Here is a 27,806-nt window from a genome sequence, read left to right as displayed (position 1 = left end):
AAGAATTCATAGTAACCCCACACTCCACTTTGTAGTCTATGCTACAGTGTGAGGCACTGAAATATAAAGATACTGTTTTGGTTACTATCTGTATTGTCCCTAGTTTTCTTCTTTACTTTCAAATATTAGACCAAATAGAAAGAACATAAGGCCAGAGGAATTGCCCTCCACATGGTCAAATTTAGGAGTGTACCATATTTTTCATTATTAAATCCTTATAGTGGGAGTAAAAATTGTTACATTTCTAGAGAGCATGTTGACAATATACAATAACATTTAAATGTGTATACTTTTTGAACCACTAGCTATTTTTTAAAAAAAATTATCCTACACAGGTCATCATGTAAACATTAAAAAGATGCTTGTTGCAGAAGTATTTTTAGTAGTGAAAAATTTGAAACAAATGTTCATCAATACATGATTGCTCAAATAAATCATGATATACTCAGCCCTGGCTGGTGTAGCTCAGTGGATTGAGCACAGGCCTGCGAACCAGAGGATCGCGGTTCGATTCCCAGTCAGGGCACATGCTTGGGTTGCAGGCAGGTTCCCTGCAGGCCAACTCCCAGCAGGGGACACACAAAAGGCAACCATACATTGATGTTTCTCTCCCTCTCCCCTTCCTCTCTAAAGGTAAATAAATAAATTTAAAAAAATTTTTAAAAAAATCATGATATACTCATATGATGGAATATAATAAAAATTTTAAAATGATAATGTGAATCTCTTTTCTTTTGGGGGGTGAATCTGGGCTATTTTCAGGCCCAGCAGTATTTATTTTTCTATTAATCTTCATTGTATTTTTCCCATTATTATTTACTTCCCTTATACCCCCATCCCCTTGCTCAGTCATTTGAATGCAACAGCCACATAGTACACATGCTCACTCCACATTGTCTACCACCCCCACTGACTAGTACAGTGAAGTCATCATTGTTCACACATTCACATTCCAGTCCATTCTCCTTAGCTGCCAGGTTACATCAGTGCTGCAGAAATGATTCTTGTTATATTAACAATGGCTGGAATTTTTCTGGACAGTCATATATCTTACTTAGCAATTCTCTTGGAGCTGAAAATATTTCTTTTGAGTGTGTTATTTTAAGAAGTGCCTCAAGGTGGAAAAGCAAAGAGTTGGTGCAGGATTGGGTTGGCCACCCAAGGAGATTCAGTGACATTGAGGTTCCTCTAAAATTTAAATTTTCTGAAAAATAAGAGAAGCTTAGATTTTTAGAAAATCAGGCTATTGTGAATTTATAATACTAGCCCTGACCCGGTAGCATTGATTAGAGCATTGTCCCAATTTGTCACAAAGTTGCAGGTTCGATCCCTGGTCAGTATGTATAAAAGAATCAACTAACGGTCCTGGGCCAGTGTGGCTCAGTTGGTTGGGCATTGTCCTGCAAACCGAAAGGTCCTGGGTTCAATTCCTGGTCAGGGCACATGTCAGGGTTCCAGATTTAGTCCCTGGTTGAGGTATGTATGGAAGGCAGCCAATCTGTGCTTCTCACAGTGATGTTTCTCTCCCCCTCCTTCTTCTTCCCCTCCCCTCTCTAAAGTCAAAAATAAAAATAAAAGGAGTTATTCAATTAAAAAAAGGAATTGACCAATGAAGGCATAAATAAGTGGAAAACAAATCTCCCTCTCTCTTCCTCATTTCCTGTCTCCCTTTCTCACTCTCAAAAAAAATTTATAATATAATTATATTCTTGTGATTTATGAATATATAACCTTTAGTACATGAAATTTTAAACATTGGTGTATATCAAAGTAGCCTCGCTTCTTCATTTTATAGTAGAAAACTGAGACATAGGCCAGAGAGATAATTTTGCCCAAGACCAGGTAGGTAACTAGTGGTAATGTCTTCCGACTCAGATTGGCAAACTTCACTGCACAGTTTCTTTTTCTTTTTTTTAAGGTTTTATTTATTTATTTTTAGAGGAGAAGAGGAGGAGAGAAATATCAATGTACGGTTGCCTCTCATGAGTCCCCTCCTGGGAACTGGCCTGCAATCCAGGCATGTGCCCTGACTGGGAATTGAACCGAGATCCTTTGGTTCACAGGCCCACGCTCAATCCACTGAGCTACACCAGCCAGGGCTTTTTTTTTTTTAATTGTATTTTCTTATTACCATTTAGTCCCCTTGTATCCCCTGCCCCCCAGAAGTCACTACACTGTTGTCCGTGTCTGTGAGTCCTTTCTCCTTTTTGCTCAATCCCTCCAACCCCTTCCACAGCTTCTTCATTACATTTACTAGTCTTGTTCATAATGTGTTTCCTTCTGGAGTGTGAAAGTGAATTCAAATCCTTCCAGCCATGCCCACTGACTATGTGACCTAGAATAAATTGCTTAATCTGTGATGTGCTTTTATTCCTCTGTAAATAAGAATTGCAGGAGATAAAGTGTATAAAGTACTCTTAAAATATCTTGGCATATTAAGCACTTAGCTAATTCATGGAAATATAGCTTGTCACTGTTACACATTGCCAAAGAATCAGTTATTCAAGTTTACCCTCATCTCCACCTAGAGACTTGATAATAAATGCAGTTATACTAGAGGCTGCATTTTTAGGACTGTAGTATCTTTCCTTTTTTTTTTAATGATTGGTGCTATTTAAAGATACATTTTTTAGGTATGTCACACTGAATGAATGTGTAATAGTAAGTATATATATTTACATAGCATTGCTAATTCTTTAGTGAGTAAAGGATGAGGACAGTAATTTAATATGTTTATGGATAAAGTTGAATGTTTGCTACCTAACTAAAAAAAGATCCTGCCAGAATACCTCAGAGGACTATTATAAAACCAATGGATAAGAGGTGTTTTTTATTTTGGTCCGGGGAAGATAGGTCTTTTTTATTTTTTATTCTTATTTTTCTGGTGATGGTATAATTTAGGGACAGTGAGTTGAAACTAAGGGAAACTTTTCCCCTAGAGATTTTCATTTGATTATAAAATGGTAGAGACCTCTGCTTTCTGTGGAGACACAGAGTTAAAAGAGTAACAGAAAATTGTAATGGGGGGAGCACGGTGGGTGGGATGGGATGGGAGTAATAGACAGAAAACTGTAGTTGAAAAATAAATAAATTGAAAAAAAAGAAAATTATAATGGGATATTTAAAATTCTCAATTTTTACTCTACTGAATAAAAATTTGAGCCCTGGCTGGTGTAGCTCAGTGGATTGAGCACTGGCCTGTGAACCAAAGGATCACGGTTCAATTCCCAGTCGGGGCACGTGCCTAGGTTTCAGGCCAGTTCCCAGTAGGGGACGCATGAGAGGCAACCATACATTGATATTCCTCTCCCTCTCTCCTTCCCTTCCCCTCTAAAGATAAATAAATAAAATCTTTTTTAAAAATTTGAATTAGTCACAGAGCTTACTGCATGAGTTTTAGATTGGGATATCAGGTTTTTATTGAGCAAAAGATTTAAAATTTTTTAGTGCCTTGAAAAACAAGGTATATACTACCTATATACCTAAAATGCTATATAGGTGGTATACATTGAAATATTGATGATTATGAAAAACTATAGAAAAAAGCTCATTATCAGTGCTTATCTTGCATTGTAGTAGATACATATCATGAAACATTTTATTTTTTATTTCTTTAATTGAATTGATTGAGGTGGCGTTGGTTAATAAAACCATATAGGTTTCAAGTGTATGGCTCTTATAACACATCTGCACACTGCACTGTGCACTCACCACCTGAAGTCAAGTCTCTTTCCGCCATGCCTTACACCTTCGCCCACCCACCTTTCCCTCTGCCAGTCACCATACTGTTGTCTCTGTCAGCATTTTTGTTTTGTTTTTTTTGCATAATCCCTTCACCTTTTTCACCGAGACCCCCAACCCCACCTCCCCTCTGACAGCTGTCAGTCTGTTCTCTGTATCTGTTTTGTTACTTTATTTTGTTTATTAGGTTACACGTATAAGTGAAACCACATACTTCACTTTCTCTTACTGGTTTATTTCACTTAACTTCATATTCTCCAAATTCATCCATGCTGTCAAAAAGGTAAGATTCCCTTCTTTTTTTACAGTTGAGGAGTATTCCATTGTGTCAGTGCACCACCACTTTTATATCCACGTGGAATTGCGGGCTCATGAGGCTGTTCCATTTTTGATTTGGGGGGAAACTTTGTACTGTTGTCCACAGTGGTTGTACTAATCTGCATTCCCACCAACAGTGCACAAGGTTTCTCTTTTCTCCACATACTTGCCAATACTTGTTTGTTGATTTTTTTAAAAAGGTTTTATTTATTTATTTTCAGAGAGAAGGGAAGGGAGGGTGAAGGAGGGGGAGAGAAACATTGATGTGCAAGGCAAACATCAGTCGGTTGCATCTTGCATATCCCCAACTGGGGACCTGGCCTGCAACCCAGGCATGTTTCCTGACAGGGAATTGAACCAGCAACCTTTCAGTTTGCAGGCCAGTACTTAATCTGCTGAGCCATACCATCCAGGGCTGTTTGCTGATTTATTGACAATAGCCATTCTGACAGGCGTGAAGTGATATGTAATTGTGGTTTTAGTTTGCATCTATCTCTCTGATGATTAGTGACATTGAGCCTGTTTCTATATGTTTATTCGCCATCTGTATGTCCTCTTTGGAGAAGTGTCTATTCAGGTCCTTTTCCCATTTTTTAATTGGACTGTTTATTTCCTTGGTGTTGAATTTTATAAGTTCTTTATAAATTTTGGAAATTAACCCCTTCTCAGATGAGTCATTGGCAAGTATGTTCTCCCATTCAGTGGGTTGTCTTTTCAGATGATCCTGTGATGGTTTCGTTTGCTGTGCAAGAACTTTATAGTTTGATGCCCCATTTATTTGTTGTTTTCTTTTGTTTCCCTTGCCTGAAGAGAAACGTCAGAAAAATATTGTTACAAGAAATGTCTGAGATTTTCCTGCCTGTGTTTTCTTCTGGGATTTACTATAAGGCATTTTTAAATAGTCTAAGATTTTGGGCAAAGTTTACGCCTTTTTCCCAATTCATCTGAATTATTGAATCTTATTTTACAAGGAACTGTCTGTGAACAGCAAAGCAGATGGACAAATGATTTAATGAATATCTGGATTAAAATATTTTACTGATTCTGTAACTATTTAAATTTTTATAAACTGCTTGCTTTCATTGGGACTTGAGGCATATCTACTTGAACTTTATGCTATTTTAATTGAAAACTATGCAAATAGTCATTCTGGTGGGCTAGATATTTTCTTGTTTTTTTTTTTTTTTTAAGATTTTGTTTACTTTTAGAGAGAGGGATAGGGAGGGAGAATGAACTGTAGAGGGAAAGAACTGTAGATGTGAGACACGTTCTGACCTGGAATCGAACTGGTGACCTTTTGGCTTGGGTAAAGATGCCCACTCTGCTGAGCCACACCAGTCACAGCCTGGTGGGCTAGTTTGAAATTGTGTATCTTATCTAGTACCTTAGGTGAGCATGATTCTACTTTGTCAATCATAGTGGAACTCATAAAAGGCACTGGTTGAGTCATCAAGCTTAAAGCAGCAGAAAAGAAAATCTGAATAAAGAGATAGCTGTGAAAGAGATTTGTCAGTATTTATTATATAATGTTTTATGCTTCTGGTGTAAAACTGTTCTAAAAGAAACTTAAATAACGAAAAAATTGTGCCTGAAATGCTTTTGCTCCAGAAAGTAACGGTAGGAAGTTCTAAACACAGATGCAGGTGGTAACACAGGCTTGGCCTGCTCCGGAAATCAGACATAGCCACGGGGCATGTATTTATAGGTGGCTTCAAAGTCATGGTTCAGTGTTAACTACTCTGTGGTCTTTAATTTAGAATTAAGTAAAACTAACATTAGAGGAAAAAATTATATAATAATTAATTTTATTATAGCTGAGAGAAGTTAGTCTTTTGTCTTTAAAGTGACACCATTGTAGGTGATTATATGAAGCACCAAAACCAAAACTAACAAAAAAAACCCCTTTTAGCCATAACCACCTCAGCCCCCACCCCCACAAGAAACTGAATCAACTTGAAATTGCAAGAATATTTTTTCTCGATACTATCCCATCGTTATGCTTCAGTCTAATCATGAAACACACATCTTTAGTGTTAGATGTTATCTTGACTTGTTCATACTGTGAATAAGTTATGTCTGAAAACTTGTTTGGGGTATTTCAACATTTGTTGTGTAAGACTACTGTCAGTTTTCTTTGTGTATCTTGACGGTGTGCTGGTACCTTTGAAGAGAGATGTGTTCACTTGAAGATTTTTTTATTTATCTTAAAATTTTCATTAAAAAACTTCTAATTTTATAGAACCTATTTTCAATTAAGCAATATCCTTTTGTGTAAATTTTGAAAGAGTTCATAATCAGACTATATTCAAGAATGTTCATTTTAAAGCTATAGTTTTAATATTAATATAAATGTATTTCTGCTACCAAGTTATTATTTTTACAATTCAATGACTTTTAGTGTATTGATAGAGTTGTACAACCATCACCACAATTTAGTTTAGTTTTAGAACATTAAAAAGAAACTTTGGGTTCATCCTCATGGTCACCCTTAGCCCTAGCAACCACTAGTCTGTTTTCTGTTTCTATACATTTGCCTTTTCTGTGCATTCCACATACATGTAATCATACAGTCCGTGGCCTTTTGTGTCTAGCTTTTTCACTGAGCATGATGTTTTTGAGGATCATCTATGCAGTAGCATGTATCAGCACATCATTCCTTTTATGGCCAAATGGTATTTTGTTGTGTGGATCAACTACATCATATTTGTTAGTTTACCAACTGATGTTCACTTAAGTTGTATTCTTTTTTGCCATTGTGATAATGCTGCCAAGGACCCTTGTACCCAAGTTTTCACAGAATATGTATTTTCATTTCTCTTGAGTAGAGAAATGACTTGGGGTAGATTTGCTGGATCACATACATGATAACTCTAATTTTTTTAAAGAGTTTAAAAAATAAACTCTTTATTTTAAAAAAGATAAAAAACTCTTTTTATCTTTAAAAAATAACTGCATTTTTTTAATTTAGAGAGAGGGGAAGGGAGTGAGAGAAACATCAATTAGTTGGCTCTCGTACATCCGCACTGGGGACCTGGCCCACAACCCAGACATGTGCCCTGACTGGGAATTGAACCAGTAACCTTTTGGTTCACAGGCCAGCACTCAAGCCACTGAGCCACACCAGTCAGGGCTACCTAACTGTTTTTCCAAATTGGTTTTATGATTTTACATACCCACCAGCAGTGTATGAGGGTTCCAATTTATGTACACTTTTGCCATACTTGGTATTTTTCTGTCTTTTTAATTAAAGCTATCCTAGTGGATATGAATTTGTATCATAGTGTAGTTTTGGTTGGCATTTTTATAATGGCTAATGATATTGAACAACTTTTTATGTGGTTATTGGCCATTTGTATATCTTTGGAGAAAGACCTATTCAGATCCTAACCCAGTTTTTAAAAATAGGATTATCTGGCTCTTCATATATTCTTTATATATTCTTATTTTGTGGGTTTTCTTTTCACTTTTCTAGATGGTATCTTTTAAAGTACAAGAGTTTCAAACTTTGAATAAATCAAGTTTATTGATTTTTTCCTTAATTGTTCATGTCATTGGTTATATGTCTTAAAAAATCATTGTCTACCCAACTATCATAAAAATATACTCCCTCCTGTTTCCTCTAAGAATTTTATAGGTTTAACTCTTAAATTTAGGTCCGTGATTTATTTTGAGTTAATTTTTGTGTATTGTGTAAGGTAGAGTCACAAGTAATTTTTTTGTTAATATTCAGTTGTCATAGCACCAATTATTGCAAGATTTCTTTCTCCATTGAATTTTCTTGGCATCTTTGTCAGAAATCAGTTGACTATAAATGTAAAGGTTTATTTCTGGGCTCTCAGTTCTATTTAACTGATCTATATATCTGTGTTATGCCAGTACCACACTGTCTTGATTGCTGCGGCTTTGTAGTACATTTTTCAACCAGAAAGTGTCAGTCTTCCAACTTTGTTCTCCTTTTTCAAGATTGTTTTGGCTGTTTGGGGTCTCTTGCTTTTTTTTGTATGAATTATAGGATCAGCCTGTCAATTTCTGCAAGAAAGAAACTTGGGAATTTGGCATGATTGAGTTAAATCAGTAGACCAACTTGGGTAGTATTCCCATCCTTAATAAAGTCATCTTATCCATGAACATGGAATGTCTTTTGATTTATTTAGGTCTCTTTTAATTTCTTTCAGTAATATTTTATAGTTACCAAGTGTACAAGTCTTACGCTTCTTTTGTTAATTTTTTGAAGTATTTTATTCTTATTGATTCTGTTGTGAATGGAGCTATCTTAATTTTATTTTTGAATCATTCATTGCTGGTGTACAGAGATTAATTAAATTTTGCATTTGCTTATACTATGGCCAGAATAAATGTTTGGCCAGCATGACTCCTAACAATTTGAGAATGTTGCTTAATTATTTTTCTTTGATCAACTACATTGTACATTACAATATCTTGGACTGGTTGTGATTAAATTAGGCTTAGTTAGGTTATAATTATATAAGTTTATCTTAGTCTTATATATCAGAATGGCACTTTGTATAAAACATTGGATGATTTAGTACTCAGACTTAGAATATAGTACCTTCCATGTCATTATATACTATATATATATATATATATATATATATATATATATATATATATAATTCTTTAAGGAAAAAGTCACCTGGTTTTATTTATAGATCATTGATGAGTAGTATCTCTAGCTTAGTTGTCATATAAAATTACAAGTGAAATCTCCATATTATTTTTTTGTATACATCACTAACTACATTTGCTATTGAAAGTATAGAGAATTTTTAGTCTGCTTTATCTCATTTATCCTCCTTCAGTAATGGGGTGGAGCATTAAACATTTTTATTTTATATTTATGAGAGTATTTATCTTTAAAATTTTAACATATTTTTCAGGGTCAGTTAAATGAAAGCATGGACCATGGGGGAGTTGGACCATATGAACTGTAAGTTTAATGAAAATACTTCATTGTGCTCTTTGTCTTACGAGTAGGTTTGTCAACTCTAGTTCATAGCCACCATGTGATTCCAGTGAACTGTTCTGAAATATCTAGTCATATACATAGAATTAGTTTATTGAGTTTGGCATCAATGTAGTAAACTACCCAGGGTTTTGAGATCACGTATGAATTTTGAGAAAAAGATCATTCAGATTCAGAGTATATGAAATATGTCTGAATGGGTTAGGAATTTTCATTAGTTTAGTAGAGAACCAACTTTTCTTACTGAAAAATAAAATTATTAGAAATGCCTGTAGGAGTCAAATGGTTCTTGTTTTGCTTATAACATACCATTCAAACCGAGATTTGTGCAGTCTGAAGTATTTTTAGGCATGCGCCATTAGGGAAGTATGGCTATTAATCTGCTCTGTACCCCAACCCTTGGGTTGAGAAGAGGCTGAGATTACTCATACAGAAAGTATTTAAGTGACCAACAAAATTGCCACCCTTTTGGAGTCTTTAAATCACATTCATAGCCCATATGGAAAGGTGTGTGGAGATATTTTTATTTGCAGAAATGTATGTAGCATAAAGATGTGAACTAATTGAGTACTTTTGGAATGCTCCCGGGTTTTCTGCTGAGGTTGGATAATACCTGATCTTATAGACATTTTGAATGAACTAAATTTGAATAACTAGAAGTTTTTTTTTCTTTGTCAACTTCTTCTAATTTATCTTAACTTGGGGGTACTTGATGCTTATGAAAATAAATACTGGCCAGCACATTATGTAAACAAACAGATAAGTAGGAAGTTTGTCAAGCTACCCTAATCTTGACCTACCATGTCATTGAATCATTATGTTTACTTAGAACACAGATACTAAATTTGCTATCACGTACTTTTTTCCTTTTACTAAATTAGATTACATTTCTCTTTCTAACAATATGCTAAAAGTAATTTAACATTTTTGCAAATTTACTTTTGATTTTGCTTTTCTCTCCAGTGGCATGGAACATTGTGAGAAATTTGAAATCTCAGAGACTAGTGTGAACAGAGGGCCAGAAAAAATCAGACCAGAATGTTTTGAGCTACTTCGGGTACTTGGTAAAGGGGGCTATGGAAAGGTAGGAAGTATTTTTGAAATGAGAGCTGTTGTCTGTCTCTGGTAGATTGCTATTTTGCACCCTGGTTTCAGTAGTCCTCTTCAGTCTGTGTTTGCTAGCTATCAGCAAAGGATATAATCACTTTTACCCCGTATTATTTGAGGAATGTATAGCCGTTTCCTCTTTCTACCACCATACACATAAAAGCCTGGCACATAATTGGCACTCAGTCAGTATTTGTTATAAATGTTACATTATTTGTTATAAGTTATTACAATATTTGCAATAAATAGCAACTGTTCCAGGTAAAGTCTGTTATTAGAGGATTCATTTCTTCCCTTGGTTTTAGTACCATCTATAGGTATCTTCTTAAACAAACAAATCACTCCTTACTTTCAAGAGGCCTGGTACATTAATATGTCACTGTTGTCTATTAATCTGAAGTGGTTTTCTTTGACTTAAAAGTATCTAGCCCTGGCTGGTATGGCTCAGTGGCTTGAGCGCGGGCCTGCGAACCACACGATCACAGTTCGATTCCCAGTCGAACCTGGGATGCCTGGGTTGCAGGCCTGTTCCCATCAGGGGACTCATGACAGGCAACCATACATTGGTATTTCTCTCCTTCCCTTCCTCTCTAAAGATAAATAAATAAAATCTTAAAAAAAAAAGTATCTGGAGCAACAGTTAGGGAAGTTGATGAATATAAGAGGGGAGAAGAAAAATGAATAGAACTTCTCAATTTGATAGTTTTTCCCAAGGCTTTCTAATTTAAGACCTTTGAGTGTTCTGCCTGAGACAGTTTATACCTAGCCATTTTCTATCAAAGTTGGGTAACTGTTTATGTATTGTGTAGTGTTAATTTTCACCAAGGATGACATTTGTGGTATATTCTTAGGCTTAATGACACATTTAATATGTTCTAAACCATCTTGGATGTGTAACACATGCAGTTTGAGTCTCACATATTTTAGCTCTTGCATGAAAATGTTATAGCTAGCTATTTTAAGGATTATTTATTTTAAATGATAATTTGTGTCAATTATTATTAAATAGTTTTATGTGATGCAAGAACAATGGCATCCTCAGAAGAAATTTGTGAAATATTTTATTTTTTTAAGACTTTATTTATTTGTCTTTTAGAGAGGAAGGGAAGGAGAGAAGGAGAAAAATATCAGTGTATGGTTGCTTCTTGTGAGTCCCCTGCTGGGAACTGGCCCGAACCCAGGCATGTGGCCTGACTGGGAATTGAACCGAGATCATGTGGTTCACAGGCCCGCGCTCAGTCCACTGAGCTACACCAGCCAGGCCATATATTTTATAATTTTTAGGTTTGGTATTATGCTTCTGGGAACCCTGATTATAGCTTTTTCTAAGCAAACTTGTGTTTTATGTGTAAGCATGCAGTGCTCATCGCTACATGGTCATTACCCAACTTTGCCACCAAATGCCAGCAGACCAAACCGGAAAGTCCTGTGCTGAGTGACAGATTTCACTGCCAACTCTCTAATACAGTCTGCTCTTTTCCCCCCTTGTCTTTGCACACAGCCCTTCTTGGCACTAGTTTTTATGAGGATGTAAACTATGGTATTGTTTGTTTCTTATCAGTAGGAATTAAAGGAATGTGACTAGCATAGTTTAGACTTTAATAACATACAAACACTTTTATTTTTATACAGGTTTTCCAAGTACGAAAAGTAACAGGAGCAAATACTGGGAAGATATTTGCCATGAAGGTGCTTAAAAAGGTGATTCCTTCCCTCCTCTTTTTCCCTCAAACTATATTATTAGTTGCTATAAAATCCACATTTTGGCCTAAAATTCTCAGTCAAAAAATATTTTTAATACAATTATAAGTCCTCTTAGAATGTGAGATATGTTTCATTGTTATTAGTCCTATTTTCTTTCTGCTTGGGGAGGGTACAAAGCGGAGCTTTTTCAGTTCTTCTCTGAGGTAGCTCTTCTGGCTCTTTGTTCTAGTCTCCATATTCCTAAGTAATAAGCATATTCTGCTGTCGCTTCACTCAGCAGTTTTAGAACTATATATTGACTTTTATTTGACTCTCTTTATACCTTCCTCTCTTTACCCTGTCCTCTCATTTTGCTTCAGTTTTATCGAATCTATGATCGTCTTCCCATACTTTCCACCAACTCTGTAAAACACCTTTCAGGCCAGTGTTCTGTGGCTGCACTCATTATAGGTAATCTGACAGTTCCATGTACTTTCCCAGAGATGTTCCATTGGAACTGCCTGTGCTGATAGCGCTCTAGGCATATTGGACTTTCCCTTTACCACAGTCCTTAGAATTCCTTCAGCGTTGGATTCTTTCTTTCCTGGGTCCCATATCTTCCTTTTTCATAGTTTATGTTCTTGTTCCCTTGTTTTGGTGATCACCTACTGGTGGCTTCCTGAGAAAGGGTGCATGAAGGTAAATTGGGGGGGGGGGGAATATTACATATTTGAAAATTTCCTTATGCCTTCATCCTTATTTTATTGGGTATAGTTTTTAAGTTGAAAGTAATTTTCAGTCAGAATTTTGCTCTATTTTTGTCTAGTTTTGAATATTTCTGTTGAGAAGTTCCTTACCATTCTGATTCCCAATTTTTTATAGATCTATTTTTCTTGGAAGATATTTAATATTTTCTTTTTTACTTCTGATGTTCTAAATTTTTATAGTGATATGTTTTGCTTTGATTCTTATTTTGTTCATTTTTACTTTTCAATCTTAAAAGTTTTAGTTCTCCAGCTCTAGGAAATTGTATTATGATCTGTTTGATAATTTACCCTCTACTGTTTTCCTGTCTTGAAATTGAAGTTAGTTGGATGTTGAACCTCCCAGACTGATCGTCTGATTTTCATGTCTCATCCATTTGTTTACTTCATGTCTTTGTGTTTACTGAGACTTTTCTAGAAATTGATTGATTGATTGATTGATTTGGCTTTTAGAGACAGAGAGGAAGGGAGAGAGGGGAAAAAATAATTGATTTGTTGTTCCTTATGCATTCATTGGTTGATTCTTGTATGTGCCCTGATGGGGTATTGAACCCGCAACTTGGTCATATTGGGACAATGCTTTAACTACTTGACCTACCCGGCCAGGGCATAGAAATTTATTGTGTCACTCTTTTTAACATTTTATTTATTTATTTTTAGAGAGAGGGGAGGGAGGGAGAAAGAGAGGGAGAGAAACATGGACTGGTTGCCTCTTGCACGCCCCCAGCTGAGAACCTGGCTACAATACAGGCATGTGCCCTGACTGGGACTCAAATGGGCAATCCTGTGTTTGGCAGGCCATCACTCAGTTTACTGAGCCACACCAGCCAGGGCTCTGTCACTTTTCTAAGTTCTTGTTTTGTTTGACTTTGATTTAGCCTTTCTCTTTCATGTCAAAGGCCTTCTTTAGATGTCTGGTGTCCTTCATTGATCATATTTAATTGTGGAATTCTGAAAAGCTGATCAGAAGTTCTTTGTATGTAGGCTTCTTTGTAGGGCACTCAGTCATGTAGCTACCTGGCAATTGACTGAGAGCCTCAAGTATCAATATCTTTAGGTCTTTTTTCTGGTATGGATTAATTGATGCTGAGGAAGGTCTTGTATTCTTTTGCCTAGAAAAGTGTTCTGGAGTTAGATGAGGTAGAGGAGATGGAGATCTCACCTTTCCACATGCAGACTTTCACTGAAGTCATTTTTATTGATACTTTAGTAATTCACTTTATATTGATCTTTCACTCTCTTTTTTTCTAAGAAATACACCTCCAAATGGTAGTTCCCTGGCTAGTTAGTGTGGAGATGGGAATCTTTTTTGGTGTATCTGTTCCTTTTACAGACTTTCAGATAATCTCCAAAGAAATCTCCCGTTTTTAGTTCTCCACCTTCTGCTCGCTGCAGTCCCTGATGACTCTTAATTTTTCCCCTTCTTTTCTTTTTATTTTTGCCTCTAGTTTTGAACCCTGGTGGGATTCTCTAGATGGCATCAATTTCTTTTGAGTTACTCTTCTTGTCGTGCATTTAGGTTTGATCATACCCCATTCTACTAAGTCATATGCTATTGCTCTGGCCCCCTCTGTCTTCACTTTTTTGAGATATGAAACTACCCATGTTTCCTTGTTTTACTGAAGATGGATTATGTGTTTGGTCTTAATTTCAGAAAAGATCACTGTCTTAAAAAAAGTATTAGTAGAAAAATATTGAGAGGTCATAAAAATGACTTTTAAAAATTTGTAGGGTATTTAATACTTTGGTTTTTAGCTTCTTTATTTTCACTTAAGCAGTGTAAATAGCTTCTTACTTTAAAATCTCTGGAACATACTATAGCCACACATTATTGGTGATTGTTTTAAAAAAGCAATTTAGGTATCCTGATCATCAACTTTGCATTAAGCAGGTCAGGATTAATCTGCTATCTGGTTTTCCCATTGGAATCATTTGAGAGTAAAGATTTTTTAAATCTGTAAACCATATCAGGTGTAGAATTGGAGACCATATAATAATGCTTATTCTAGAAATATTAAAGAAAGTACTGGTCAGTATTCCTAGAGTAATCCGTTCCTTTTGATATGTTGCTTATTCATGCCTAATAAACAGGGCTGGCCATAATTTGTCATATTCAGTAATTATATTTTGAATGAGCTATGTTTCTGACACAGGTATCTGTAATGAAAAGAAGAGGGTGGTGTTTTTTTCTGCTGTAGGTGGGTGTGGTGTATTAAGAAATCCATAGACTTAATTATTGCTAAATGTCCGGCCTCATTTTTTGGGCCCAGGCCTCTAAGACCTAACTTACTTGTCTCTCCTTTTACTTAGCTATTACTCCTTCTCCCTTTCAGGACTTTTCTTTCCCTAAGCCTGGCTAGAGAACCACATACAGTCTCATTCTTTTGATGTCCCTGAAAAGGCTCACTGGAAAAGTATTGAAAGAGGAGGGGTTGCTAGGGTTAAGCCCAGAGTTTTAAATCCCTAAATCCCTGGGTTAGATAACTCTGTACCTCCTCTGAGTTTATTTTTTCTGATTTTTTTGTCCTGGAAGTGGAGAGTACTAACCCTATGACCTGAGTACGTGGTGAGAATATACTGCTTTCTAAAAACCTTGAAGGATAGAGTAGAACCAGCGGTCCCATTTCCTTAAATGAGTTGTTTTTATCTGGACACTCTGCCCTTATAGGTATAGTCCCATTTGGGTATTTGCTCATGGTGGAGTATTGAGGAAAAGACTGTTTCTAATAACTGTTCCTCTACCCTGCTGTCCCCCACCCCTGCCCCCCACCAAAAAAAAAGCACTCTGAAAGCAAACTGTTTTTGCCTGTGGCATTGGTTTGACCTACACTGTAAATTTTAGAACCTTTGACCAAAGGCTAGTGGCTTATGGATAGGTCCTACTTCTTCCATTCTTTCTTTTATTGAACCAGTTGAGAACCTGCAGTGTGCCAGGCATTATGCTAGATACTAGGAAATAAATACAGTCTCTGCCTCTTACTCTGCTTACTGTGTAATTCAAGGGAGGTACTGATTAGCTTATTCTTTAAAACAGTTTTTAAAAAATTGATTTTAGAGAGGGAGGAAAGGAGAGAGAGAAACATTGATTTGTTGTTCCACTTATTTATGCATTCATTGGTTGCTTCTTATATGTGCCCTGACCAGAGATCAAACCTGCAACCTTGGCATATCAGGACAGCTCTTTAAGCAACTGAGCTACGGGCAAGGGCCAACCTTATTCTGAAAATTACTCTTCTGTCCTGTGGTCAAGATCCCATAGTCCTTTGAGGTTTAAGCATATAGCACTCTCTCACCTTTTATAAGTCTATTCCCCACTCTCCCAGGTCTTGTTATCCTGAGTGTCTTTGCTGTCCTTATATTAAGTAAGTAATCAATAGACTAGCCTTTTAATTCCTTAATGATCTCAATCCTGTTAGTTTTCACCTCCATTTCACTTCACCAGCCCCTATGGTTGTTTTCTCTACCTCTGAAATATTGAGCTAAAATAGAAAAACAACTCTTTTACTTCTTTATTCCCATAATGCCTGGTCTTTGGCCTTAAGCCCTTTAGTCTTTTGACCTTTTCTGGTTTTTTCCCTCAAGTTCTTAGCTTCTTTCTTATTTCATTTTATGCTTTTCCTTTTTTAATGTATAAGCTATTTAATTTTTTTTAATTTTTACTGAATTTATTGGGGGTGACATTGGATAATTCACTTTATTCAATGAATCTAGCCTAATCAACATGATCTTCCACTTTAGTCATTTGCTAGCTCCATTGACCTTATATTCAGGAAAGTCCTAATCTTAATCAATTTAGTTGTAAGTGCTTCTTTATTCTTGTATCTCAGCTACTGAGCATTATCAGCAGAAGTCAGACAAATTTGAAGATTGCTGCTGAGTCAAATGCATAGTCCCCAGTTCACTTGGACCCTCTGTACTCACCAAACGTTTTTCTGCATGTCCCCAGACAACTCCTTCTGTTCTTTACAACAGTGAGAGCCTTTACTGTCCCTCCCTCTATTTCTTTTAGTAGATTGCTTCTCCTTCTGCTTGAGGCTGTCAGATGTGACTCCCTTTGACTTTCTGCGCTGAGGTCTACCCTCAGGACCACATCAGTCTGCATTTTCATCCATCTCTACTTCTTTCTGTGCAGTCCTACTGGGAGATATGTTCCTCCTTCTTTCTAAAGCTAAACCCTCTCCTTGTGTTTTGGATCCCATCCCTTTCTGCTTGTTCAGGAGCTTTTCTCTGCCACTTCTCTCTCTCTTATTTATGTATATTCATGTCTTTGCCATATTTAGCCAAACAAATCCTTCCTTCATTCAAGGTCTCCCTGTGACTTTCTCCTTTGTCTTTCACAAATGAATTTCTTGATAAGTCATGTTTTATTCTTTTTTCCCTCACTATATTTTGACTTAATGATTTCCATTGCAATGAAACTCCTGTACCCTGGGCCACCACCAATCTACTAATTGCTGAATCTAATGATCTTTACATAATTTGTTCTTAACCTACCTCTCTGTTGCATTGAAGCTATTTGCAACATTTTGAAACACTGTTTCCTTGACTTCTTTGATTCTATTTTACTAATTTTTATCTTACCTATTAATCCTTTACCTCTCAGATTTTCTCAGAATTACTTATTTAAAAAATTCAAACCTCCTGAACAGTTAAAAAATAATATATCTGTGAAATTTTTAAAGCTTTCCAAAGAGTTGCAAGACTAGTGCGACGATCACCATTAAGTTTGCCATGTTTTCTTTGTCTACCCCTCCTTGTCATTTCCTCAAGATTTTTAATTGATTTGAGAGAGAGAGAGAGAGAGAGATTGATTGATTGATTGATTTGTTGTTCCAGTTGTTTATGCATTCAGTGGCTGTTCCTTGTATGTGCCCTGACCAGATAGCTAATCATATCCTTGGCATATCAGGATGATGAAACTAACCAACTGAGCAAGCCAGCCAGGGCCTAAAATTTTTTATTTTATTTATTTTTTATTATAGATATAGTAGCACTTCATTCTTAATTTTAAAAAAATTTATGTATGTATTTTTGTATGTATCTTTCAAGAATAAGGGCATTTTCTTTTCTTCTTATTTTTAATATCCTCACCTGAGGACATGCTTAGTGATTCATTTTATAGAGAGCAGGAGGGAGGGAGATAGAGAGGAAGAGAAACCTCGATGTGAGAGAAACATTGATCAGTTACCTCTCCCACACACTCTGACTGGGTACTGCGCTGGCCCTGACTGGTGGCTGAACCTGCAACTCAGGCATGTGCCCTGACAGGGAATCGAGCCCATGACCTTTCTGTTTATAGGAAAATGTGTGACAACATTCCAACCAATGGAGTCACACTGGCCAGGGCTGAGGGCATTTTCATATGTAACCACAGTATAATTGTTACACTTGGGAAATTTAACATTGATATACAATGCAGTATTGTTCTCAAATTTTCAAATACATTGTCCATACTTAGACTTTCCCATTGTGTCAGTAATATCCTTTCCAGCCATTATGTTTGTTTTTACTGTTCAGGGTTTGTTTATTTATTTATTTATTTTTATATTGAATTTATTGGTGTGACATTGGTTGTCTTTGTGTAAAATCATGGCTTCATTTTGATATCTCTAATTCCAGTCCAATTTCGTAAGGTTCTTCTTTCCTTAATCCATATTTACATTTCAGTTTTATATAGTAAGATGCCTGATAATGTCAGTAAATTCACTCATTTGCTCAGTTGTACAGTATATGCATAATTGTTTGAGAATACCAATACTACTGGCAGCTACAAACCCACTAAGTGTGGTTTAAGGTTTCTTAAGTATAACGTAGGAAATACAGTAAATAATATTGTAATAACTGCATGGTGCCAGGTGGGTACAAGAATATCAGGGGGAACCCTTTGTAAAGTATATGATTGTCTAACCACGGTGCTGTACACCTGAAACTAATACAAAATAATAAGGAATATAAACTGTAATAAAAAAAAGAAAAAAGATTTATTTGCAATTTTTGTGATGCTCTGCTTACATATATGTCACTGAGTGTATAGTGTAAACTTATATAAATATCTTTAGTCTACTGTGGTAAACTTCACTGTAACATTCAATTAAATATACATATTTTTGAGCCCTGGCCATGTAGCTCATTTGGTTAGAACATTGTCCCAACACACCAAGGTTGCAGGTTTGATCCTGGGCTAGGGCACATACAAGAATCAACTAATGAATGCATAAGTAAGTGAAACAAATCAAATGTTTTTATTCTCTCCCTTCTTTCTCTCTAAAATCAATTAAAAATATATAAAATACATATATTTCTGTTGTGTTCAGTTTTTTCCCTCTGCCATCTGTATTGATTTGACTTTATTTTTGGAATGTATAAAACATTAACATGGTCCAGAATTAACAATCTCCATTTTATAATGGTAGTATTATTTGATTTAGGCTAGAAAAAAGAAAAGAATGAGAAAACCCTTGAGGTGTTACTCAGAGGGTATATCTCATTCTCTTTTCTACCTTTCTATTGTCCTTAGCTTTGGTTTATCTTAGTTGTGTTTTGTAATTGCAGATATAAGCAGAGACATATATACATACTCTTATTTCCCCTTCCTTACACAAAAAGGTACCCTACTGTATATACTGTATATAGAGATGTTTCTCATTGTTTGTATAGCTTTTTTTACACATTGTGTCACTAGTTCATAGATTTTCAACCAATATTTATGCATGAACATTTAGGTAGTTTCTGATGTTTCACTCTTACAGATAATATTGCAACTAATAATCTTGTGTGTATGCTTTTTCATGTTGCTGGAGGTACACCAGAAATTAGTCCAAGAACTTAGACTTATCATGTCTAAAACAATGCATCATTTTTTTCCCAAAACTTTTTTCTTCACATCCATTACCTGTTATTAAATGACACCATTGTCTATGCTATTACTTAAATAGGAACCATGATATCATCATTTCTGCTCACATCTAGTTAGTCAGCAAATGCTAATGATGTGCCTTTATCCTTTCTATTTTTTTCAGCCTTCATTGTCTTAGTTCCAGGTCTGACTTCTTGCTTAGTTCACTGTCCTGGCCTGCTAACTGGTCTCATTACATTTTTTTCACTAGAATTCCACATTGTTACTAGAACTGTCTTTCTGAAAGCCTAGTTGCTCATTTCCCTAGTTGCTCATTTCCCTCATTGCTCCTCTGCCTCTAAGATAGGGTTCAAATGCCTTTGCTTAGATAGGGTTCAAATGCCTGGCCTTCTGTTTCCTGGCCTCTACCATATCTTCTGCCTAATCTCTAACCACTTTTAACCATACTGAACTACTTATAGAATCACTAGACATGTCTTGTCCTGTCAAGCCTCTTGCACTGGGAATGCTTTTTTTATGTCCTGCACATTTTGTCTTAGTAACTTTTCATGGTACAACTTAGGTACCACCACCCCAAGGAAGACCTCTTACTAGATCGGATGTAGTTGCCCTGTTCACCCATAGCACCTTATGCCTTCCTCCATTAACTTATATCTGATCCTTGAGACTTGAGGCTCCTATGGGCTACAGACTCCTTCCGTTAGTTCTGCTTTCGTGTTACAGAGCCCAGAGCATAGTAGACATTCAACAATTAATGAATATATGAGTAAACTTAATCTGTTTACATTTTTTAAAAAGTATCTTTAGGTTTTCATTCATTGTACATGTTCACTGCAAAAAATCCAAACTGTGCAGATATATATAAGATTTAAGTGCTTTCCATTGATCCCTATCTCATTTTTAGCGGTAACTCTGATTAATCACTTAATATTGGCAAGAAAAGCACGAATTAGATTTTCCAGTTACTGTAGAATCAAATGTCTACTATTTTGTTCTTATAGATCATCTCTTTTCCTTTAGGCAATGATAGTAAGAAATGCTAAAGATACAGCTCATACAAAAGCAGAACGGAATATTCTGGAGGAAGTAAAGCATCCCTTCATTGTGGATTTAATTTATGCCTTTCAGACTGGTGGAAAACTCTACCTCATCCTTGAGTATCTCAGCGGTCAGTACACACAGTTTGGTGTAATTATTTGCATTGCTCCAGAAACCGGGTCAAAACATTAGTTTCCAATGGAAAAGTGCTTTTTCCCAATGTGATCAGATAGTTCTTAAAATTGACAACTACATTGACATAAGGAATTCAGATGTGACCAGATGTTTCTTTTTGCAGACAAATATGAAGGAAACTTTAAAAGTTAAGGTTTTTTCCTCTCATCTGTAAAATTTTATCTTTCTTCTTTTGTAATCAGTTTTTTTATAAAATAACAGACACCTACTTGATATAGCCATCAAATTGACTGCACTTGGGTAAGATACTATAATTCAAACAAACCATTAAAGTATTTCTTTCTAAACTGAAGTGAAAAACTCACAGTGTTGCTTAAGATACTGAGTATTTGTGGAAATGCCTCTTGGAACAGAAGTATTTTGGTTTAATGGAGCCATATTGATAGATTAAGCAGTTTACAATGGAGATTGTCCACATTCTCCAGGGTTTACCGCCTCCTGGGAACTAGTGCTCCTATCATTTCTAGGGCTGAGCAAACAGACTTGTGTTTTCTGAAAAACAGAGATTTCCTGATAGCGTGAAACACTGAACAGAAAGCTGAAGAATTTATTAACTTTTTCCTGATATTTGCCGTTTTTTCTTATAACTTGATTTTGACATAATTTCAGATTTCCACAAAAAGTTGCAAGAATAGTACAGACAATTCCCACATACCTTACACCTAGGTTCCCTAAGTGTTATCGTTTGCCACAATTGTTTTGTTTCACCCTTGTCTTTCTTTTTCTCTCTGTGTACGTATATATGTATGTGTGTATATATGTGTATATACACCCATGGGTACATATATACGTAATTTTTTGTGAACTATTTAAGAGAGTGTTGTCGACATGATTTCTCTTTACCCCTAAATACTTTAGTGTATATTTTCTAAAATCAATGATAGTATCTTACGTAACTATACTAAATTTATTAAAAATAGGAAATTAACATTGATACAGTAATCTCCTTAGTTTTCTTTAATCTGGAACAGTTCCTCAGTCTTTCTTTGTCTCTCGTGACATTTTCGACGAGTACAGGCAAGTTGTTTTGTAGAATGCATCAGTTTGTGCTTATCTGATGTTTCCTCAGGATTAGTTTCAGGTTATACATTTTTGGGAGGACCATCTGAATGACGTTGTTTCCTTCTTTGTGTATCACATCAGGAGGGACCTGGTACATATGTCTTTGTATAAGGGCCTGTCTGCCCGTTTTTACCCTGCTGAGGTTTCCCCTTTGTAGTTAATAAGTAGCATGAGGAGGTATTTTGAGATTTCTTAAATATCTCATTTGTCATCGAGCTTTTCACATATGGTTTTAGCATCCATTGATTCTTGCCTAAAACAATGAACTGTAATGGTTGTCAAGTGATTTTTCTTATTCCATCATGCCTCCTTCGTTTATTATTTGGCATTGAGCTGTAATGAAGAGCTTTCCCATCTCTCCCATTTTAAAAAATATACTTATCTAAGATTTGTTTGTCTATTCATTGATTTATACCACTTTGGACTATGGATTCTAAGATTATTCAGTGGGATGTAACCCTTTGTTATCATTGATTTTGATACTCAAATTGTGTTGTGCTTTTTATAAGGCTGCTGCCAGCTTATTGTAGTCTAAGAGTTATGAGTTTGGGCACTCGCTAATTTGCAAGGGTGGTTTAAATTATGTACTAACATTTTTCTACTTATGGGTGAAGTGTTAGAGAAGCTTTAATCAAGATTTCTTTTTTAACTTGGGTCTGGAATCTGTAAATATTTTTAGGTTTATAGATACATAACCTAGAATTCCAAAATTTACATATTTCACATAAGAGCGGGGACACTGCTAAAAACAGAATCCTGAGGACTGTTTTAAACCTATAATTTTTAGGATCTGTGTTTTTAAGGAGCTGATGTCTTTTAATTATGGTTAAAAGGAAAGCACAGACCCTTTCATTAGAAATGAATTTGAAATAAAGATTGTCTTATTTTCTAATGTCTTTTCTGTTTATTTACAGGAGGAGAATTATTTATGCAGTTAGAAAGAGAAGGAATATTTATGGAAGACACAGCCTGGTAAGTGAAATTTTTGTGGTTGCATGGATTCAGGTAATGATTTATATAATTACAAGCAAAGCCTTATTCCCACTGTGGGCAGCCAAATGATTCAGTAAATTGTTCTGGAGCCAGTCAGTCACTCAGGACTTAAAGGGGGAGAAGCAGCTTTGCAGCTGGGCAGCTATAGGAGGTCACATCATTCCTTTGCCTCCAGGCCTTGGGTGGAACGCTCTTCACGGCCAGTTCCTAACAGAACCATTCTCACTGGGGCTTTCTTTCCTTGAATTGGTGAGCTGCCTGCCTTGGTTGTGGGTGAGTGTGATTTTCCAGTGAAACTTTATGTGTGGAACAGTGGAAAGTATCCGCAATCATCTCGTTTTTTTAGACTTTCCAGTTCCCAAGGTGCAGTCTTAGGGAGGTAATAAGCCTGCACATATCATCTCTGGATTTATTCTATGTCTAAGATGGGATCTACCATCCTATTTCTTAAGATGGCATCTGCTTCAGATTAAAAATATACACATCCTTTTGTGAGATGACAGTATTGGGTAACAATAAATCAGTTTATCCTACACATTAATTGAATGGAAAACACTTAAATGTTTTTTCTACCTTAATTACCAAACTGCATTCCATTGTTTAATTTCAGGCCTTTTCTAACACAGAAGCTGCATTTAAGAGCCTTAGGGATGAAGTGCCCTTTTTTGGAGGAGGCTCTCTGAGCCGTGTTGGAGGCTGTTTGTGGTCGTGCTGGCTGTGAAACTGCCTCAGTCCTCTAGGACACACCCTCTCCATCCTGGAGTAATCTGCAGGATTGCACCATTGTTATGCAGCCAGTATTGCAGTGCCTTGTGCTTTTCGAATCCAGACAGGGTTGGCTCAGCCCTTTATTCTTTTGAGGTAGATAAATTTGAGTGTCACACAGTTTATAGTTGTGGGCTGTCTGGCAAGAGGGAGGGCAGATACCGTGGGCATGTACTGTGTATAAATACGCAGCTGTATTAAGTAAGGGATGAGTGGGCATCTAAGGGTCAGGTTATGAGATATCCTCTGAAACTAAGATTTGCTTACCGAGAATAAAAAAATTCTTATTTCCTATGGGATTTTATAATTGGGGGTGGGCGGGAAAAATTTCCTTTGATCTGAATGACTATTGGCCTAGTTCCTACACAGACAGAACAAAACATGACCAATAACAGTTTGGCATATTCTGGACTTCTTTGCAATTTTAGCAATATGTTCTGATGATGAAATAAAACATTTATAGTTTCACTAAATGAGTGAAACATGTCTCCATGCCTTTTGGCAGCATCCTATGCCATCTCTTCCCTCAATATTACCCCTGCCACTAATTTGGTCTTTGGTGCATGTCTATTTCTTCCAAGGTATTTTGCTCCATACATAAACTGCTTTGAGTAGATTACTCTTTTTAATTTTATTAAATCACTTTTGTTTCCAGCTTTTACTTGGCAGAAATCTCCATGGCTTTGGGGCATTTACATCAAAAGGGGATCATCTACAGAGACCTGAAGCCGGAGAATATCATGCTTAATCACCAAGGTGGAGATATACTGTAAACAATTCTATAATAAATAAGCATCTTAAAATCCCCCCCCCCCCCACAGGTCATAGTCATTTTCAAAGTCCCATATGCGTGTGTCTCATATTATATACATTTCTCAATCAGAATTTATGGCATCATGATACTTGCTGAGATTTAAATATTTAGGTATTTATGTTTGATTTATGGTATTTATTTATGATTAAAGTGAGTTGAGGATAACTGGCCGCTCAACTACCTTTTTAAATTTAATCCTTACTCTTTATAGCTTATCACTTTTTAGAAATCCCTATATAAAATGTGGTGAGCCAAAGCCAGTCCAAACACAAATTTTAGTTTATTCCTTAAATTGGGAAGTGAATCTTAATTTTTCATATTGGGTTTTCTTTAATGATGAAAATATATAATTATTAGAAGCAACGCTATAAAAAAGGACAGGTGTAGAACTGAACCAAAATAATTGATGTGGCTTTGGAAATAAAATATTTAGTGGATATGAATTTATTCTTGCTATATGTTTGTGACAACAAACATAAAGATCAGATATTAATATTCTGTACAGCTATAGGTCCAGCAGAGTGAGCTTTAATTTTAATTACACCCGGGTATAGACAGTTTATGTGAAAGTAATCTGGGCTGGGTAGACTTGGCGGTTGTCTCATGCTTTAAAGGAGCAACCACCTAAACCAGGGCATCTGGGGGGCTGGTAGCAGCTGCTGATCCTTAGATGTCTACAAAATGATGCACGAAGTAGTTAACAGTTTTAAATTCTTAGGCAGAAAGTGTTACATGGACAACAATGCCTATATGTATAAATGTTTCAAACTACTTTATTCTCTCCCCTTTCCTTTCATTTTTTTTAAAGAAGAAATACTATTTTAACCAAGTACGTCAGGGAATATATATATTTCTCTCCCTCCCAGTTCTGCACCCATCCGCCAAACATGGATACTGATTCAGAATTATAAGGCAAAGGATAGAATTAGGGAAGTGACTAGTTAACTTCTTCAGTTCATAAGCTTGGGTGTGTCAGGTTGTTCTGTGAAAATAGAGGTCATATTTCTTCTGTGTCAGAGTGAAGTACATATTTACACTTGAATCAGTAGACCATTGCCTTTCCTTTTTTCTGAAATAAGCCTGGAATAGTAGGATCCTTGGGGTTGTTGAACCACTGGATATCTAATGACAGTTGAGTAAAGCTGAACTTGAACTGAAATGGTTTTTGTGTAAGGTGGTAAGTTTATCACTTTCTGAATCTGAGATGATGGTCCCAGGCCACATAGTAATTTCATTTCATTTTATGAACTGGTAGCGTATTGGTAGAATGAGCTAACTTTTCATTGTGACTTTCTGAGACCATTTTAAGAACTGTCAAGTTACAGTTCACTGTGATAAAAACTATGCATTTGAAGTATGGTTTCATACCTTTGTTTAAAAGGTGCAGAATATCTTTATTAGGGTCTTTGTATTTAAACCAGACCTCATTGAGTTTTCCCAGGAATTACTTTCTCAGGATGGTAGAGGATTCTAGGTATAGGAAAAGCTGGAGCCTTAGACAAACTGTTTCACTCTTTTATCTTTATTTTCCCTTTTCTAGATAGATAATATCATTGGCAAATGATGACTCTCCCCTAGCCTTAAAGAGTTAACATCCCATTTTATGGTTGGCACCTTGCTAGTTTTTGACATCTTCAAAAAAAAAGTAAAGCAGAAAAGAGTTAAGTGGAAGAATAGATTATTATCTTGTATGATATGTTCAAACACTGCATATACTTAGAATTCTCAGAATAACCATGCTATAATCTTTCATTGTAGGTCATGTGAAACTAACAGACTTTGGACTATGCAAAGAATCTATTCATGATGGAACAGTCACACACACATTTTGTGGAACAATAGAATACATGTGAGCTGCATGTTGAACGAAATATAACTGGTTTTGGGGCAATAGCTGTCTTTTACCTGGTTTAAGTAATAGTGTGCTGAATTTTCTGTAGCATTATTTGGCTTCATATTTTGTTTTTAAAATTCTTACTCAGATGATAGGCAAATGGATGAATTTTTTAGGCATATTCTTTTTCTCGTTGTAGGGCCCCTGAAATCTTGATGCGGAGTGGCCACAATCGTGCTGTGGATTGGTGGAGTTTGGGAGCATTAATGTATGACATGCTGACTGGAGCAGTAGGTGCACAGTTAAAAGCTACATGTATTACATATCGTCTGTGCTGAGTAGTTGCTAAGTCCTTGTAGCAAAAGACCTTTCCTGTGCTTCTTGAAAATATTACCAATGGAGTTATTTTTAAAAATGTAGCACTACAAATGCTTTTTTAGTAAGCAGTATGGGCCCTATACTTTTAAAAACACCTTCATTTAAATTATCTATGTCATGGCAATCCCTTGAAATAGGTGTAAAATAGACACTGCCCTTGTTTTGTAAATGGAGAAAATGAAGCAGAAAATCACATAGGTCACTGATTATCACACAAAGTTAATGGTAGAAACTTAGTTCCTTCCAGCACATTACTATTTCCTCTGTCTCGTTGTGTAAAAACTGCAGGTTTTTTGCAGTCACCATATCACAGCATACACTTCTGATCTCTCTGCATCACTGACTAATTCAGGAAATGGGTAATTCTGTTATGTAAAATTTGATATTTTATATGCTAAGTTTTCTCACTCTCTTCTACTCTAGCCCCCTTTCACTGGGGAGAATAGAAAGAAAACGATTGACAAAATCCTCAAATGTAAACTCAATTTGCCTCCCTACCTCACACAAGAAGCCAGAGATCTGCTTAAAAAGGTAGGTTCTTAAATAGATACTGAAACCATAAGCCTCAACTGCTAGGGATTTAAATAGAATTCAGCATATATTTTGAATAAAAATTCATGCATGGATACTGAATAAAAAAGCCTGCAGTTTTTGTAGGAAAAGTACAAATTTGTTTAAAGATTTTATTTTCTTTTTATTTCCAAATAATGTCTACTAGTAATTAATACATCATATTTTCCCAAAGCAAAATAGACAAGCAAATTCTATAAGGAAAAAATTCTGTAAAGAAAATCGATTTAGCTAAGTAAAGTTTATCAGTGGTTTTTCCTTCTTCCTAAAGCTGCTGAAAAGAAATGCTGCTTCTCGTCTCGGAGCTGGTCCTGGGGATGCTGGAGAAGTTCAAGTAGGGATTGGCAAGCTTGGTGGTTTGAGGGGAAGATAATGCTAATTTTATGTGTTTGTGAAGGTTGTATGTAGTTACTTATAAGTGTAGCTTATTTTGTGATTGGTAACTTAAGGCTGGCAGTTGTCAATCCTGTGAAGTCTTCCCCTTGACTGTTATTCCTGCTCTTTTTTTTCCTAGGCTCATCCATTCTTTAGACATATTAACTGGGAAGAATTACTGGCTCGGAAGGTGGAGCCCCCCTTTAAACCTCTGTTGGTATGTATACAGGACAGCATATGATTTGAGGCACCTGGTACTTTTTTTGAGTAAGAAAATCTCAGAGCAGTCAGAAGCATTTATTAACAGTTTGATAAACTTTGGTCTATTG

At 36.0% G+C, this 27,806-nt stretch overlaps 1 protein-coding gene across 5 annotated transcripts in view; it reads left to right on the top strand.

The window, feature by feature from the left end:
• The window catches only part of RPS6KB1 (ribosomal protein S6 kinase B1), a 45,303-nt gene that overhangs the window by 2,631 nt on the left and 14,866 nt on the right, over nucleotides 1-27,806 (top strand). For 4 of the 5 annotated variants that reach the window (XM_037069869.1, XM_037069870.1, XM_037069867.1 and 1 more), the window contains exons 2-12: nucleotides 8,958-9,007; nucleotides 10,007-10,127; nucleotides 11,783-11,851; nucleotides 20,474-20,621; nucleotides 22,663-22,720; nucleotides 24,162-24,262; nucleotides 26,079-26,169; nucleotides 26,354-26,444; nucleotides 26,956-27,063; nucleotides 27,374-27,436; nucleotides 27,617-27,694. In XM_037069869.1, coding sequence (XP_036925764.1) covers nucleotides 8,958-9,007; nucleotides 10,007-10,127; nucleotides 11,783-11,851; nucleotides 20,474-20,621; nucleotides 22,663-22,720; nucleotides 24,162-24,262; nucleotides 26,079-26,169; nucleotides 26,354-26,444; nucleotides 26,956-27,063; nucleotides 27,374-27,436; nucleotides 27,617-27,694 — 978 coding nt within the window. The other variant, XM_037069871.1, reaches the window with a different exon arrangement.

This window comes from Sturnira hondurensis, unplaced genomic scaffold, assembly GCF_014824575.4.
Source record: "Sturnira hondurensis isolate 20B ecotype Veracruz unplaced genomic scaffold, ASM1482457v3 Scaffold0018728, whole genome shotgun sequence".
Classification (NCBI taxonomy): domain Eukaryota; kingdom Metazoa; phylum Chordata; class Mammalia; order Chiroptera; family Phyllostomidae; genus Sturnira; species Sturnira hondurensis.
This window is presented reverse-complemented; position numbering and strand designations above follow the sequence as displayed.